The sequence below is a fragment of the Ptychodera flava genome, chromosome 11 (assembly GCF_041260155.1).
Source record: "Ptychodera flava strain L36383 chromosome 11, AS_Pfla_20210202, whole genome shotgun sequence".
In the NCBI taxonomy this organism is placed as follows: domain Eukaryota; kingdom Metazoa; phylum Hemichordata; class Enteropneusta; family Ptychoderidae; genus Ptychodera; species Ptychodera flava.
In genome coordinates this window covers 42302313-42320894 of record NC_091938.1, presented here as the reverse complement: position 1 = coordinate 42320894, position 18582 = coordinate 42302313, and the positions used below count along the sequence as shown (strand labels likewise).

The window sequence follows — 18582 nt, the reverse complement described above, 5'->3', positions numbered from 1 at the left end:
CAAAAATACGTTCTCATTTTCAGTCAAGCACAACTGAATAAGTGACTTTCGTCTCGCACCATCGGCACCATCTGCCAAGTCGTTTGCAAGAGGTAGCTTTCTAAATTAGCATTGCTGAGTTGGTCAAGTTCAGCAGCAATCTGTATCGTGCCCGGGAGCCAAGTACGTCCAATTCGGCCAGAAAACGTCACTATGCTATCCTGCCAAATCTGCTAAAAAGCGGTAAAAAACCCCCAGCCCCCCTCAGGTGTGGGGACTGGCGGACAGGTTTCTGCATCTTTCCCTGTCTATCGACTCCCTGCGAACCCATTTCGAGGGGAAAAGACGTTCCTTGTCAGGAAACCTGTCCTTGGATGACCCCTAAACGCACAGGGGATAGCACAACGTAGTGCCGTTGACTTGGCAGGAAAGGGGGTACCCCAAAACGGCCCAATTTCCACTGAGTTGGTAGAATAACAGCCACCAGTGCTTAGATTCTTGCTACACCGAATTTTTAGTGGATTTTCACCGACTTTTCAGGAAAAGGGTTAAAGCTGTAGTTCAAATACTTTGTTAATATTCTCCATGGGTGCATTTAATGTGGCGGTGCGCCACTATAAAATTCATGTGGGCCACATTTAATTGGGTGGCGCCACATTAAAATTTTCTGCCACCACAATGGCAAAGTGACTTTGATTTATGCCTCATGACAATGTTTCTTCATGCATAGAGCCGATCTTGTAAATAAACGTTGTGTGATTGACACAACCAGACCTTTGTCTCACTATCGTTTGCTGTAAATGTAAACCGTTTAAGACATACCGAAGTACGTATCGAGAGAGAGGCCTTCAGTGCAGAAGCCTGTCATCACATTGTTTTACATACTCGGTCACTGACACCAAGGCATTGTTTTACATGCTGACAGTGATGTCGACGTGAATAATTTACATGAGAAACTGAATGATTGATCGGCACGCTCCTGCCATTGGTAACGTTGTCAATATAAACTTGATAATCATTGGTCTTTTTAACTTTGTTGAGATCCAATGAAAGTTTTAATTCAATATAGTCCATGGCTATAACACATAAATATGCCCCTAAAAAGCATCCTTAATACCACTTGTATGAAAAATTTTCAAAGAGCTGGCAGCTGGCCAAATTGACTTGCTAAATATTTTTTACCTTCTGAAATGAAATTCTGAAATGAAACGGTTAACTTGAAGGCAGATGATCATGAAGTGATGTGCATGGTACACTGCCGCTCCATTGCAAATTGCCTTGCCATTCTCAACAATTTAAGTTTGATTGTTAATTAGATCGTGAAGTTGATTTTGTAATAAAGGGAAAGTGGCTTCATACGTCATCACCTGTCTTGTTTTGTATCACATACTTCAATGTGTTTTGTGTCTTGTATATACTTTTGTGTTTTGACTGTTAGTGTAAAATTTAACAACAGGGTTGTTACTTTAAAAATAAGCGAAAACCAAACTTCTACCATTTTCAGAAGAATTGTCCGTAGTGTTCCAGGAAATTTTGTTTGTATGGTATATGCCATTTCCAGGAGTGTTTGCATGGTAATTTTTTTCAAATTTAACAGACCCTTCAAGGACTTAGGAGTAAATTGTAAATCAAGGTTCATACACTCAAAGTCACAGTAATACATGTACTCCATGATTTTCCAGAAATATTGTCAGCAATTTTCCAGAAGTATTTGTTGTGAAAAATGCCATTTTCCATGTGAACTATATTTTCACATGTTATTTTGATTATTTATAATCAGTGATTGTTCTTCTATTTTTTTGAGTGTTTATTGTTAACTGTGTGAAATGACATGCCAGGCATGAAAACTTTATTTAATTCCATGCAATTTTTATGCAAATTATATATGCTAAATTATGCAAATTAGGTGTCACATTAATTTTCCAATCCATGGAGAACACTGTTTGCGTTAATTGCGACGTTAAAATTATTTGGAGATGCTTTTGGAATTTTTTGCATGTTTCTTGCTTTCTACAGTATGCATTGAGGAACTGTGACAGAACTGAAAAATTATGGCCAAAACAATTTTATGTTCCTGAACCTGAACAACTTGAGTATACTAACTTCTATGTGCACAACATGATGTGATCCAATGGTAGTTTTGCCTGAACCTGCCTGTATGTGCTGATAGCTGTCAAGTATTCTTTTTTGTATCACAAAATTCCATAGAAATTTTACAATTTCCAATTAGCATTTTCATATGTGAAATAAATCCTTGCAAAAGTATATTTTGTAAGGATGCTATTGCTTTGACAGTAAGAAATTGTGAAATTGTTCCTTTCCTAGGGAATGCCAAGGAAAAAGAAAAGGAAATCTGAAAAAGCTGACAGTGATGGAGTAGGAGCAACAGTTGAGAATTTAGATTTGATTGCTTTAGGAACATCAGTAGGAAGCATTCTCTTGTACAGTGTTGTCAAAGGTGATCTGCAAACAAAGATGGTAAGTTGTTAATGGTGTCATTTTACAATTATTTTGATGGTTTATGAAGTGATGCGAGGAACACTGAAGTCACCTTTGTTAAAATTTAACCTACAGGAACATTACAAGTGATGCATAAGAATATTATCCAAAGCTCACTTGGCTCATTGAATGTGACTTTTTACCCTTTCAGAAAGTATTTAAGTTTGTTGGAGAGATTATGTTAATATACACACACTGTCATTTGACTCATTGGTATACTATGTAGTTAAAACAGTAATAGCAAAACAAAGGTATTTCAAATAACAATTATTCTTCTTACATTTAAATGCAGGATGGTGGCCATGACGACACTATAAACTGTTTGTGCTGGCACTCTCAGAATGACTCTCTGTATAGCTGTTCTGATGACCGACATATTGTTGAATGGAGCATAGCAACAGGCAAAGTTAAATGGTGAGTTCAATAGTAACATCACTGCCATATGTAAGAGTTGTACCAGTGTTTGTGTAAAAAGCTGCAGGAACACAGGTGCATGATTTTTTAACTTGTTTAACCCACTTTCTCCCCGTTGGGAATTAGTTGTAAGCTACCATGAACTTACCAAGCAGTAACTACATTTAGTTAAAAGTGAACATTAATTGCCCAGGCACAAGTTACTCTTATATCCCAAGTCCTTTTTAGTAGTAACCCAATACTATAAAATGCTAACAAACATAGTAAACAGTGCAGGAGGCAACTACTTTGTTTTTTTTAATACTATGTCAAGCATACCAACTGGGCAACCCATGACATGTTGCAACCAAGTCAGACGTGGTAACTTATTGTAGACTGTCATTGGGAGAAAAAGGATTGATGTATCTGCAATCTCCTGATATGCCTTCCTTGATATACAGACATGAACTCCCATAAAATTTGTCGAAGACTTCAATAACGCCTACTGCCATACTGCCAAGCCCTTGTCAAAAACAACTGTGTACTACATCAATGTTTTCATATTCCATGGTAATACTACATGCTATCAATTAAACCCTAGTTCTGCAGGATTCATCTGCATTATCTGTCAAGTCAGTGAAAACACCTAAAGAATAACACGGCCTTTATAATAGAGTATTGTAATAGCCTTGCTTGGTTGCAAATCTCTTAAAATATTCACTAATTGTTGTAAGATGATTTTCACTGATTTGTTTTACAAATACATAGTACGTATAAATATGGTACTTTCACTGACCAGACCTGGCAGTGATAGCATGTCACAATGAGGTGTGTTATAGTGGTCTTCAGGGTGCTACATGGTGCATGGATTTTTATCCTAACTGTGAATCACTTAGCCTAAATAGGTATAACAGAAGATATCTGGTAATTTTCATAAGAAGTTTGTCAATACAATACATATGGGATTATCCAGTGTCATCATTTGTAGTCGGAATGAGATGTAGGAAAAGTTGATTCTCATTTCATCAGGGTGTATCTTAGGGTAATGTATAGAATGAGGAGAATTATATCATACCAGTATATTGATGGCTCAAATATACCACGGCTGTCATGCGCGTGAACTCTCAGGTAGAGCAAAAATCCGTTGTTGACGTTCCATGCCAGAATTTCAATATACTGTTATGATGTAATAGCATAAATTACACCCAGCGACGGTATACCACTCGATTTTCACCAGTTCACTCCATACATGCAACCGCTATCACTCATGCATATATGATGTGAACTGGTCAAAATCTCGTGGTATACCATTGCTGGGTGTGCTTCAGTGTTCCCGCTAAGGCTTATTTGCGCGCTAATTGCGCACTGTCTCCGACTGCTCTCGCGGTGAAATTTCATGTTTTGCGCAGCTCTAGTCTCAGTCATTTCAATCAGTATTAGTTTTGGAAACGATACCTCAGGGCAAAATGTGCGATCTCAGCGTAGATTTTACTTCCGCTTTTCGAGTTTAGCGCCCGTTGGCGCTATTAGTGCAAGATGCGAGGTATAATGATATTCAAATATGCAGATTACATTAATGAGCATTGTTTCGTATTAAAATTGTATGCTAATGACCCTTAATCAATGTTGAATATTCATGTACCTCGGATCTTGCATTGTATACGTTCGCGGCGCAGTTGCCACCAACGTTCATTGTACATTGTGGCGTACCTCAATAAATAAGCATATACATGAACGGACCCAGCTGTGAGGTAATCAGGCGTATCTTAAGTTGCGCACCCTCTTGAAACCTTAGAGGGAACACTGGTGTGCTTTATTGCTTAATTATACCATGACTTACTGAATGTACTCTACAAATATTCAGTGAATCCTAGTGACAGTTTTTTTTGCGGAAGGGAAGAAACTTACACGAATATTACAATTTAAGTTCAAAAAAACTTTCAATATCAAGTAACATCTCAATTTTTCAAATAATTAACATCAATATTCAAGCATATTCAGGCATACTTTCTGAATGGATTATTTTGGATAACCATGTGGAATGTGTAGGGGTAATATTATCTGCCAGTAAATAATGGTAACTTTAATCAGCTAAATTCAGTGTGGCAGTTGTTAATTGTCATTCATTTTGGGGAAAGCAGTGTTGCCTCCTTAGAAATTCAACATACTTCCACTTGTACAGCAGTCTTGCCATCTTAAATGGAAAGGCATTTCCAGTAGAAAAAAGTGCTGTTGTTTTGATTAAACATTAATAAAAATTCAGTGTATACAGTTTGATGATATTGTTGGATTACATGAATATATTACATTTATAATTACATTTTGATTTACCAATTGGTAGACACAGTGTGCTGATTAATACGTGATATTGTGAAATCTTCAAGTCAGTCTACACAATTTTTCAAAGCATAGTTCAGTGGCATATCAGTGTAAATGATGTGAAATTTCTTTTTTTCAATTTTCTCAATGAATACTGTATTGTCCAAGGTCAGTTTACTGTCTCAAACACAATACTGATTCACAAACACACTACTGGTAGCAGAAATGAAATCACTTTTTAAGCAGATTTTAGCAAGTAATTCATGTTCATGAGTTACTGTGCAAAAAGCAACAGTGTAATATTCAATTATCTGTAGAGTGGCAAAGGGAATAGGTGTGACAGAATGAAAATCTGTTAGCATGTATACAAGGTATAACTACATCCCATATAATTGGGAAAAACCATGTTGTTGATATTTCACAATTTCACAAGGTCAGCAAGAATTGTAATGTGTTAATTGGTTTTGATGTTATCTTCTAGCAAATGGAAAGCTGATAAAAGGTCTATTAATTCAATCTGTCTATGTCCTGATGGAAGGCATATATTATCAGCAGGCAGAACTATCAAACTATGGGATTTAGAAAAGAAAGAAATGTTAAAGGTAGGACTTTCAGTTGATTTTCCTTTTCACTCAAGGTGCACAAAGAAATATATTACATCAGTTGTGGACACATAGTGATATCACCAGCTCACATCCAACAAGGAGTATATTTCCCTCAGTCCAACCACAGGCGGCCAAGACGTATTGAGTTTTTCTCACTTTTCTCTATCAGTTCCTATTCTTTTCTTCATGCTCTTACTGATTGGAGTAAATAAAATAAATGATTATATAACCTGACCTAGCCTCTTGACTCTTTTTTATTTTACACCCCATTACAAGGACGTTTATCTCTCATATACACATCCTGTAAATAATTAGTCAACAAAACTAATTAAGCTAATCCATGGACTTTCAGGGATTTCATGGGTTGGTCAACATTGCGAAACATAAGGAAAAGTAACTAAAAGGGGAAGGTAAGAAGCTCTCCTGAAATGTGTCAAGAAATTACCAAATTGCAGCTAGTCATGACCATTTATCCAAAATTTACTGCAGCCCATGTATTTTTAATGGCTGAGGAGAGCCAGCAGCTGCTCTAATTTCAAACGTTTAAAGCCCCCGCTCAATTATCAGATTTATTTAATATAAATATTATTTCCTTGATAAAATATTCAATGGAAAACAAAAGAATGACAAACTGTTAATGGGCTGTTAACACACTTGCTAAATGCAAGAACCTGGGATTGAGATGGGCGCCCTTTAAATTGTCGCGAACAGTGCAAACCCTACCAGTGCCTTGCGTGCAGTTCATGGCATGAGGACGCCTGTAAAGCAGGAAGTCGGAAGTTGAAATCTTTGACCTTTATGTTGTTTATATGTTGGCAAACTTGTAAACATATTTCCCAGGGACCAGTCTGATTTTGATTGGGGTCAAAGTTTGTGTGGTTGAATGAAATAAAATGTGAAAGAGGCTCCCCACCTTACTATCCTAAAGTTTGTGTTGCATAAGTGTTTGTTTATGTTGTTGTTTATGTGTGAAATAGGATCCCAACATTACTATCTGATTGTTTGTGTTACAATAGTGTTTGTTTCGTTTCAGATTTATGTTAGGAAATTAGAATATTGTGTATGATAATGTTTTGTTTGTGTGGGGAAAGCTTATGGCGAGATGCAGCTGGGACCTATGGTGTTACAAAAGTTGATAGAGTAGCCAACTGATGCTTGTGTTTCGAAAGTAACTGGCGAAATTAACTCTTTTATGCCGTAGAGTCATTCTAGTTATGAGCTTTGTTGCTACCGTATGTCAGAAAACAACAGACTTTGGGGGCAAAAGCCTGTTGCTGGTATGTACTTTGAAACAGAAAATAGCGATACGTTACTGGCAGACATGGAGATAATAGCGAGTGCAGAGAAGTGACGGTGACTGGTTTAAAAAATTCATAATGGCAAAAATTCTCCAGTGTGTGCTGGTGCTAATGTGTCACCATTGTGCCTTGAATCATGAAGTGGTTTGTAAATTATATTTGGTATATCCACTCTGCGAAAACTACAACGCTAAACATACATCTTTATAATGTTGTTGAAAAACTGTGCTTAGCTTACCATGTAATAAAACTCCCCTTTTTATGATCTTGTTCTGCTTGGTTGGTTGATACTTTCTGAGTGGCATTTGTTACATCCAGCAGGGCCATGTCTCCTCAGTTATGTTTGAATTTGGCGCTTGGCAACAAAAACCATGCTCGTTTTCTTCATATCTTCCGGTCCAACTTCCTGTTTACTTTTGAATAATGAGCAGTGTTTGTTTACGCATATCATGAATATATAAGCATCCACTAGGTGTTTGGACGTCCTCTGGACACGTTTTCCGAGATCTTCATACCTTTTCCTTTTTTCATTTACATCTCTATCTTTCGTAATGTTGACCAACCCATAAAATGCCCGATAAATTCATTGATTAGCATAATTCGTTGTGTTGACTAATTAATTACAAGATGTGTATATGAGAGATAAACGTCCTTGTAATAGGGTGTAAAATAAAAAAGAGTCAAGAGGCTAGGTCAGGTTATATTGTTACGTGCAGAGAAAACGAACAAAAGGGTGAACTCAGCAGTTAACGTTTAAACAAAATTTATTACGAAAAAAAAACTAATTGCTAAGTCAGGGATAGAGTACAAGCTTTAAAAGTGTACAGACTACTTATCTCAGCTGGGACGGCAAAGCTCCAGTCTCAGAGTTGTAACAGTCAGTTGGATGAATGAACAGTCCTTGCAGGCTTGAAGATGCACAAAGTCCACAGTATAAATCCAGCGTTGGCAGTGAAGGTCTTGAAAAGTCTTGAGAATGACTACTGCTGGAGTTTAGTAACACACAAGAGACACGATCCCAAAAGTCTGACTGGAAGCTGAGCACGTCCCTTTTATAAAGGCATATAAGAACAATCTAGAACTTTTATTGACATGCTAATTACTGTTCTAAAATTATCTCCCTTACACAACTAATCAACTTTCCAGAACATTCCAAACATGACTAATTGAATTCAAGGTTGTGAGGTCATCAAGGGCAGTGACCTTGAGAATGTTCTAGACTAATTGAACTCAAGTCATGATGAGTGTGGGGGGAATGACCTACATAACACACCCCCTCTTCAAAAAAAGAAAATTTTTCAAAGAAAAATCTTTCTTTTACAAATGTAATCTTGAAAAGGATTTAAGTACTCAAATTTTGTTTTACTCTAAAGTAAAGTTTCTTGAAAGTGAACAACAATAAAATTTCTTGAAAGTGAACAACAATAAACTCTAAATACGAGAGAGACAGTCTGCAATTAAATTGTCTCTGCCTTTGATATGTCTAATATCAAGATTAAACTCCTGTAACATTAAACTCCATCTTAGCAATCTCTGATTTTTGCCTTTAAATTTCTGCAGAAAAACAAGAGGGTTGTGATCAATATAACCACTATTGGCTGATTTGAAGAAGTAACATAAACTTCAAAATGCTGTAAAGCTAATATCAAAGATAAACACTCTTTTTCAATTGTAGAGTAGTTTCTCTGGGATTTGTTAAATTTGCGTGAAAAATAGCAAACAGGATGATCTATACCATGACTATCCTCTTGCAATAAAACAGCACCAGCAGCCGTATCACTAGCATCTACAGCTAATTTGAATGGCAAAGTGAAATCTGGTGCAGACAACACTGGAGCACTTTGCAGTATGGCTTTAAGTGTATCAAATGCCTGTTGGCATTGCTCTGACCAAACAAACTTTACTTTCTTTTTAAGTAAGTTAGTCAAAGGCTCAGTAATTGTGGAGAAATTTGGACAGAATTTTCTGTAGTAACCAGCCATACCGAGAAAGCGCATCAGTTGTCGTTTGCAGTTTGGTATGGGAAAACTTGAAATGGCACTGATTTTGGCATCAACAGGTTTTACCTCACCCTGTCCTACAGTATGTCCGAGGTAAGTTACCCTAGCCCAACCAAACTCAGATTGGCAAGGTTGACAGTCAACATTGCTTTGCTCAGTCTCTCAAAGAACTTCCGCATGAGCTTGATGTGTTCCTCCCAGGTGTCAGTATACAGGACGACGTCGTCAACGTAAGCTGCACATCCGTCTAGCCGGATATGACGTCGTTGATCATCCGTTGGAACGTTGCCGGAGAGTTCTTCATTCCGAATGGCATCACCTTGTACTGGAACAGTCCGTCTGGGTAACAAAGGCGGATATTTCACGAGCACGATCCGTCAGAGGACTTGCCAAAATCCCTTCAGTAGGTCAAATTTCGTCACATACTTGGCTTTTCCCACTTGGTCGATGCAGTCATCAATCCTCGGGATTGGGAAAGTGTCTGTCTTTGTTAAAGTGTTGACCTTCCTAAAGTCCGTGCACATGCGATAACTGTGATCTGATTTGGGAACAAGTATGCACGGCGAACTCCAGTTACTTTTACTGGGTTCAATAAAGTCATTGTCCAGCAGGTATTTGACTTCTTCCTGGAGATATTTTGCTTTTGTTGGATTCAGTCTGTATGGATGTTGTTTTACAGGCTTACTGTCCCCAACATCAACGTCGTGATAGATGACGTTTGTCCTCGTTGGAACATCTTGAAACAGGTGTTTATATTCGTGGAGCAGTTCTTTCACCTGTTGTTGTTGTTCTGGCTGGAGGTGTGCCAACTTTGTAGACTCCAGCTTCTCCAGGATTTCTGAGTTCTGAAGCTTGACCGAGCCCAGCTTTGAGTTTAGAGTATTTTCACTCAAGTCAGTTTCAGTATCACTATCTTCATAATGGTTTGAACTGACTGCACTGACAGGCTGAGTTATAGTAGGATTATCCCTATCAAAATATGGCTTAAGCATATTTATGTGACATAGCTGTTTTTGTTTTCGCCTGTCAGGTGTTATTATGATGTAATTTAAATCACTCAATTTCTTATCAATTAGGTATGGCCCAAAGTAACGAGCATGGAGTGGTTTGCCAGGAATTGGAAGTAGAACAAGAACCTTTTGACCTGGTTCAAACTTCCGTTTTGAGGTGCTTTTATCATATTTGGTTTTCATTGACTGCTGAGATGACTCAAGATTTTCTCTGGCTAATTCACATGCTTTAGAGAGTTTTGTACGAAAATCTGACACATATTGCAAAATATTCAGACAATCATCATCGTCTGATAGGAATTTCTCTTTAACGAGCTTAAGTGGGCCACGGACTGTATGTCCAAATACAAGCTCAAATGGGCTAAAACCAAGAGACTCTTGAATTGACTCTCTAACAGCAAAGAGCAGAAAATGAATTCCTTCATCCCACTGCTTCTCTGTGTCAAAACAGTAGGTCCTAATCATGTTTTTCAAAGTTTGATGAAATCGCTCAAGAGCACCCTGACTTTCTGGATGATAGGCGGATGACCTATACTGTTTAATGCCTAGCTGATCCATTACTTGTTGAAAAATACCAGACATAAAGTTGGAGCCTTGATCGGACTGGACACATTTAGGGAGGCCAAATAAAGTGAAAAATTTGACTAAAGCTCTCACTATAGTCTTTGTCTTTATATTTCTCAGTGGTATGGCTTCGGGAACCGAGTTGATGTACACATAATTGTCAACATGTACTCATTTCCTGATCTTGTTTTTGGTAGGGCCCAACACAGTCTATTAGTATCCTACTAAATGGTTCTTGAAATGCAGGAATTGGCTGTAAAGGGGCCTTTGGAATGGTCTGATTTGGCTTTCCTACCATTTGACATGTGTGACAAGTTTTACAGAAATGTGCTACATCCTGCCTGAGATTAGGCCAATAAAAGTGACTGAGAATTTTATGATAAGTTTTCCTGACTCCTAAGTGACCAGCCCAGGGCGTTTCATGGGCCAGGCGCAATATTTCAGCACGGTAGGCTTTGGAACCACAATTTGATGTTTTATAGCCCAATCGTCATCAACCAAAACATCTGGAGGTCTCCATTTACGCATGAGAATACCAGATTTTGTATAATAGGAAACAGAGCTATCTGAAGTTTTACCTTCATCATCTACCCTGTCAAACAAAGACAAATATCTGGGTCTTTGTGTTGTTCTGCAATGAGATTTGATCTAGAAAATGTCTGACTTTGGTCAGCAGAAGTTTTACTGGAAGTTTCAAATCCACGAGGGATAACGGAATGATCCGTGTCAAACACCTGACTGAGAAAGGTGTCATTTAAGTCAACATCTGTGACATTATTTTTGAGAGTATTTTGATTCTCAGAAGTTTTCTTTGACATGGCTCGAGTAATGGCACATGAAGGAAATAAATCGGGTATCTCTTGTTCAATTGGCTCTGGATCCTGATCTAAACTAGGATTATCAGTCACAAGTGGATTAGTAATGACCTTGTCCCCAGCAAGGTCGTTTCCAAGAAGAAGGTGAATCCCTTCAAAAGGCAAAAAAGGCCTAATACCTAAAGCCACAGGTCCAGAAACAAAGTCCGAAGACAAATAGACATTATGGAGAGGAACAGGAATGTAGTCATTACAATCTACCCCCTTAATAAGAACTTTAGAACCTGAAAATGACTTTTCAGAAAACGGCAGGGTATCTGCCAACAAAAGAGACTGGGAAGCCCCGGTATCTCTTAAAATTTTGACAGGGGTAGCAGAAGAAAAATCACTAGAAAGTGATATAAAACCATCATGAATAAATGGTTCGAAAATACCCATAATGCTATCTTGTGAAGAATTGACCTTGACCTCATTAATTGGGGATAAGAGGGGTTTAACCTCAGAAAATGTGTTGCACACATTATTAGACTCTAATTGAGTTGATGAAGAAATAAAGCCGGTGGGCTTAGATCCACTTTGACCACTTTGACCTTCACGTTTTCTTTTCAATTTGAAACAATCTGACATTAAATGGCCGTCTTTCTTGCAATAATTACAAGAAAGTGTACCGAACTGTTTGTCAGAAGGAGATTGAGACTTGGGATCTGATGATGTGGAAGTGTTACTTGAATTTTGTGAACTGTTTTCATTTGATTTCCTACTCTCCTTTGAAAAATTCTTGGATGAAAAGGAGGAGTTAAATTTACCTGCATTGTTTCTGTAGGAAAAGGACTGGGATGGTTTGCTGAGAAATGAAGATTTGTGAGTCAATGAGTAATCATCGGCCAAACGTGCAGCAACCTCCAATGTATCTGCCTTTTGTTCATTGATAAACGTCTTGATGTCACTCCGGATGCACCTTTTAAATTCCTCAATCAAAACAAGCTGTCGTAATTTGTCATAATTCTGACTGACCTTTTCAGAAGAGCACCAACGGTCAAACAGTTGTTCTTTTGTTCGAGCAAATTCAACATAAGTTTGATCTTTCACCTTCTCACAATCCCTAAATTTCTGACGGTAAGCCTCAGGCACCAACTCGTAGCCCTTGAGAATTAATTCCTTCACAGAATCATAATTTGAAGCCTGCTCTACTGACAACTGAATGTAAATTTCTCTGGCTTTACCCACCAAAGCACTCTGCAAAAGCATAGACCAGGACTCCTTAGGCCAATCCAGACTCTGAGCAATTTTCTCAAAATGAAGGAAATATTTATCAACATCCTTTTCTTGGAAAGGGGGAACTAACCTGAAATGCTTAGTGATGTCAAAATTGTCTGAAGGGAAGAATTTTCCTGACTTTCTAAGCTCTAAACGTCTCATTTCTAACTGCAGTCGGTGTTCTGCTAATTCTCTTTCCTTTCTTTTTCCTCTCTTTCTTTCTCCCTTTGTCTTTCTTCCATTTGCAATTCTTTTTCTTTCATTTCCAATTCCCTCTCTTTCTGTCTTTCTTCCATTTCTAATCTTTCCTGCCTATCTTTCTCTCTTGTCTTTCTTCCATTTGTAATTCTTTCTCTCTCATTTGTAATTCTAGTTTCTTGATCTCCAAATTTGTCTGCATTTCTAATTCTAATTTTCTGAGTTCAGAGGTAGACTCGGGCTCATAATCTTTTAAGGCAGACTCCTCAAAATGGCCTGATTTAACTAAATGTTTTGCAATCTTGAACTGTATTTCTCGCTTGCGCATAGATCGTTTAACTTCTACCTTAAGGAAATTGGCCAGTGTTATGAGGTCGTCTTTTCTGAGGGAATCAAATGTGTCCTGATCAAGGTCATCCATTTCCTCTGGTTTAAATTCCGCCATGATTAAATTTCGCTGAGTTCACAGTATACAGTAGTTTTGAAAAGGCTGTCAAAATGTTGTCAAACGGCTCAAAATATTCGTATCCCGGACAAGCCCCCAATTTTGTTACGTGCAGAGAAAACGAACAAAAGGGTGAACTCAGCAGTTAACGTTTAAACAAAATTTATTACGAAAAAAAAACTAATTGCTAAGTCAGGGATAGAGTACAAGCTTTAAAAGTGTACAGACTACTTATCTCAGCTGGGACGGCAAAGCTCCAGTCTCAGAGTTGTAACAGTCAGTTGGATGAATGAACAGTCCTTGCAGGCTTGAAGATGCACAAAGTCCACAGTATAAATCCAGCGTTGGCAGTGAAGGTCTTGAAAAGTCTTGAGAATGACTACTGCTGGAGTTTAGTAACACACAAGAGACACGATCCCAAAAGTCTGACTGGAAGCTGAGCACGTCCCTTTTATAAAGGCATATAAGAACAATCTAGAACTTTTATTGACATGCTAATTACTGTTCTAAAATTATCTCCCTTACACAACTAATCAACTTTCCAGAACATTCCAAACATGACTAATTGAATTCAAGGTTGTGAGGTCATCAAGGGCAGTGACCTTGAGAATGTTCTAGACTAATTGAACTCAAGTCATGATGAGTGTGGGGGGAATGACCTACATAACAATATAATCATTTATTTTATTTACTCCAATCAGTCAGAGCATGAGAAGAAGAGGTATTGATAGAGAAAAGAGGTATTGATAGAGAAAAGTGAGAAAAACTAAATACGTCTAGGCTGCCTGTGGTCCAACAAGAAAAGTCTTTGTCACCAAGTTTTTTGCATGTAATTATACATAATATTCCAAGTTTGCAAACTGATGCCACTGAAAGGTCAATAAGTTACTTCTTAAAATTGATTTTATTGTAGGTTATATAAGGGATGAGCTGGTGTCTGAGTGAAAAAGAAACTGCTTGGTACTCAGATAGTTTACAACTTGCACAATTTATAGAAATAGTCAATGTGGCATACTTAGGTTCTGATCTCAGTAAATTTTCCTGATACAAATTGTTCATTTGTTTCAGAGGTATACCGGGCACGCTAGTCCTGTGTCTCAACTTATCTGCATACCATTACAATTGAAAAGGAAGAGTTCACGTCTTTCAAGGGCAAAGGAAATTTTTGATATTGATGGCATGTATTTTCTGTCCAGTGCTATTCATGACAGGGTTCTTAATGCATGGTAAGTATCAGTGATTTAATTAAATGTAAGATTGCTATCACATTGTCATCCTTGTATCCCCAGTACAAATACTGTATTGAATGAACTGTGTACAAAAACTTTCTTTCCATTAGCCCTCATTTTATTACATTAACCCTTTTCCTGCCAAGTCCATATTTCACCACCAGATCAAGATGGTTAAAATTAATGAAACACAACATATTCCATATGGTGTATTTTAAAGTGGCACTCCCACTTGGTAACATTTTTAAAGCACATTTTTTTAATGCCAACAGTTGATATTTGACGTGGCAACTGCACGCGGATCACGAGATATGGATAAAAACATGTCCTCAAAAAAGTAAAAGTTTGAATTCCGGTGGCCCACCTAAATTCAGCTTCCGACCATCGAACGTTCGGCACTGGGGCCATCGTCAACTAAGCTATTGAGTACGAGTCTACGCTTACGCTGCTGTATGCCACAGTACCACTCGCGTCGGTGATTGGTCATGCCCCCTGGGGGAAAGCCTAGTCTTACTCACTCTGAGAAAAAATGGAAAACAAAGTTTGATTCCACCAGAATTCGCATAGGTGACTAGCACAGTTACGTTGATACATAGCGGCCGCCGAGTGGTATGCATAGACGCATACCACGCGGGTCAAAATCAGAAACAATCGTAAAACTTCGGCATATGAAAAATACGCTTGGGAAAGGACATGTTTTTATCGATATCTCGCGATCCGCGCGCAGTCGCCACGTCAAATATTGACCGTTGGCATTAAAAAAATGTGTTTTAAAAATATTACCAAGTGGGAGTGCCTCTTTAACATAATACTGTACATTTGAAAGCTGTTGAAAACATAAATATTGTAAACTTGATTTTTTTACTAAAGATGCAATAACAGACCAAGCAAAGTGGGTGAAAATACGTCATGCTTTGGCTCAATACCACTTTTTACTGACTTGGCTGATGGGGAAGTGATACTGTCTGGCAGGAAAAGGGTTAAATCACCATTTTACATTTCAGAACGACACTCAATCTATTGTGTTGTATGTTTATCAGAGATTGCATGGTTCGTTGGTTGTTGTATGTAAATTAAAGCTTTAATGGCTGTAACTTTCCATGTATTTTTCCAGTGTCAATCATGTTGGAATGCTTTGTGTTCAACTTGTACTTGTAACCGTATCCTTTTGTTTGTAAGTTCTAATGTTATCGTTGAAGACCAAATTTTAGACCAGACAAGAATTCACTTGTCAAAAATAATGTTCCATTGTAGTGATTGTGTTTTGAGTACCAGCACTTTTGAACATGCATTTATTGCATGAATAAAAATGTTCATATCACATAGAACAACAGAATTGAAATACTATCAAGATTTATATCAAAAACTGCAGTGTCATTTGTGAATCAAGTATCTCCCTTTCTTTTCAAATTGCATACCAGGGCGTGAAAATACACTTGGCTGACACCCAGGATTGCCTGGTTTCTTTTGTGGACTAGTACAAAATTACCTCTTACTTGTCTGAGGGCCAGTGGCTGGTCCCTTGACAGTGCAAGCGCAGCATTTTATATTACACATCAAAGTTTTAGGCATATGACTTAGTTTTAGTTGGCAAACTCGTTAATTTTCAAACATTTTGAAATCTTCCGACACCGCAGACATCATGATTACATTGCTAGGCAACATGTTAAGTCACAGTCACAAGAATACCAACCCAACATATAACAAAGTAAATGTTTGCAGTCAGTCAAACTTAAAGACAAGTTTTCTGAAACTCAATCCATTTTGAGAGAAAAATTGCTCAAAGTTGAAGGCCTTCATATGCTTTAAATATGACCGTGAGAAATGTGTATGTAGGTTTCAAAATTGATGGACTATGTCATGGCCATTGGTGATGCACAATGACAAAAAAGAGATGATGTACTGCACATAATTGTCAAAAATTCCCCCATATCTTTGGCAACAACATGATATCATTGCAAAGAAAGTTCACTGTGAAGTCTTACAGTTTGAATTTATTTTGTCTGCTCATCAAGGCAGGTCAAGTTACAGTCAAAGGACAAAAAAGCAGTGGCAGCGTTTTCTTTGATAGAAGAACCATTAAGTTTTTCAGTAGCAAGGCCATCAGAATCAGAGCAGGTAAGCTTGATGAAAGTTACACCAGTCCTGTTAGTCCATGAGCCAGATAGGTTATTGGTACCATTTGGGTGGGCAAATTCCACCATACTTTTCTGAAAGCCCAAAATCTGAACTTTCTGAAAATCTTTGGTGGACAGGTCGCAGAAGTAGCTTTCTGTCTCAAAAGTCGTTGTCATGGCAACAATACTTGCAATCTTAAAAGCTAAGAATTTTAGATAAAACTGATTTTCTAGGGAACGGTAAAAGATATTTACGTGATTTCAAGACAGACACTGGTACCTCACATCATGACCTTTCCATTGACCCCATGACCTTGAACATTCTTGGTCAAGGTCAATAGGTCATGCCCATAACATCTCAGAATTTCGATAAAATAGAGCATTTTTCATAAATACTTTTCTGCTACATTAACATAAAATATGATAGAAACTCAAAAACTTCTTCAGACATAGCCACAGATATGTGCTCTTTGAAAATTAGTATGTTATGTATCAGGGATGTTGTTGGTAGTGAGTAATTACCAAGGCAACCATCAGTGTGTTTTCAGTTATACATGTACTCTATGAGCCAGGCCCCAATTATGGTCAATTGGTACTATTTAGGGCAAGCAGAGGGCAAAATCACACTTTATATATTTTTGGAAGTTGAAACTCTGAATTTTCTGAAAACTTTTGGTAGCTTAGTAATGGGTGAAAACCGTTGCCATAGAAACAAACACCTGAATTATTTAGAAAGTACAATTGTATACAAAAGTGAATATCCTGCTTTATGAAAATGTTCATACCAAAATTGATAACATAAATAGGATATGTTACACATTCTAACTTTTACTCAAGATGTGACCTTAAAGTCAAGGTCAGGCGTACACGATCAAATGAGGTCAAAGTTCAAAACATGGAAAGTTTACATTTCAGGTGACTATGCACAGAAACAGTGTCTCTTTTGTTTTGCACTTCTTGACATTTTCAAGCAAGGTGCACTCTTGTCAGCAAAGATGCACTCTTATCTTTGATAAACGATACATGTGGCTTCTACGGTATTAAATTTGACCACAAGGTCTGATGCTCTTTTCAAACCAAGGTCAAGGTCAATGAAAAAACAAGGTTACACATAGAATGAAATGGTATTTCTATGATGTTACTTATATGTTTTTACACGGAAAGAGTATTTTATGGTACCAGTTTGTATTAAACATCATAATTATCAATGATAAGCAATATCAACAAGCTTATATTTAGCTAACAGCCTACAGCTATTAGCTATAGCTATACGTATTGGCCAATAATGTATATCTTCATAATTTCATACTACTGTAAACAAAAATGTGTCTTTCTAATGTTTTTTCGAACATTTACGTAAATGCAAAATCATTAGTGACATGACATCTGAACTTTAACGTGACAATTTGAACAACGTACTGAGCCCTAGCACTTATACCTTTATATGCGTGGCCCACACCTGATCTAAGAAAGAAATAGACCAGTCAGGAATAAGTTTTTAATGCTGCTGGACATCAGCTGTAAATATATCAGCGATAGATAACAAAATGAAATGTGTCTGATAGAGCTAATAATAAAACTACTGTTTTGAACCTCTTGATGAAAGTAAATAGCACTAAATAAAACAAACATATTAACGTTCATCGTTAACTTACAAATTACAAATGACCAACAACCAATGTTATGTTGACTTTCTATGATCCTCTACGTTTTCCCTGGCATGGGTTTTATCAAAATACAGTACCAGTAATTCTTACGTACATTAGTCAACCACCACTAACACACTATAAAGCATTTCATAAGAAAGTAGTAATATCTAGGTAACAATCTTTACATTGATCCTCATTATTATTT

The 18582-nt window shown here is 37.4% G+C and overlaps 1 protein-coding gene across 3 annotated transcripts in view; it reads left to right on the top strand.

Moving 5' to 3' along the window:
• The window catches only part of LOC139144311 (WD repeat-containing protein 43-like), a 67372-nt gene that overhangs the window by 9301 nt on the left and 39489 nt on the right, over positions 1-18582 (top strand). For all 3 annotated transcript variants that reach the window (XM_070715008.1, XM_070715006.1, XM_070715007.1), the window contains exons 2-6: positions 2305-2457; positions 2771-2892; positions 5672-5792; positions 14451-14608; positions 16627-16729. In XM_070715008.1, coding sequence (XP_070571109.1) covers positions 2305-2457; positions 2771-2892; positions 5672-5792; positions 14451-14608; positions 16627-16729 — 657 coding nt within the window. The remainder of the gene's footprint in view (positions 1-2304; positions 2458-2770; positions 2893-5671; positions 5793-14450; positions 14609-16626; positions 16730-18582) is intronic.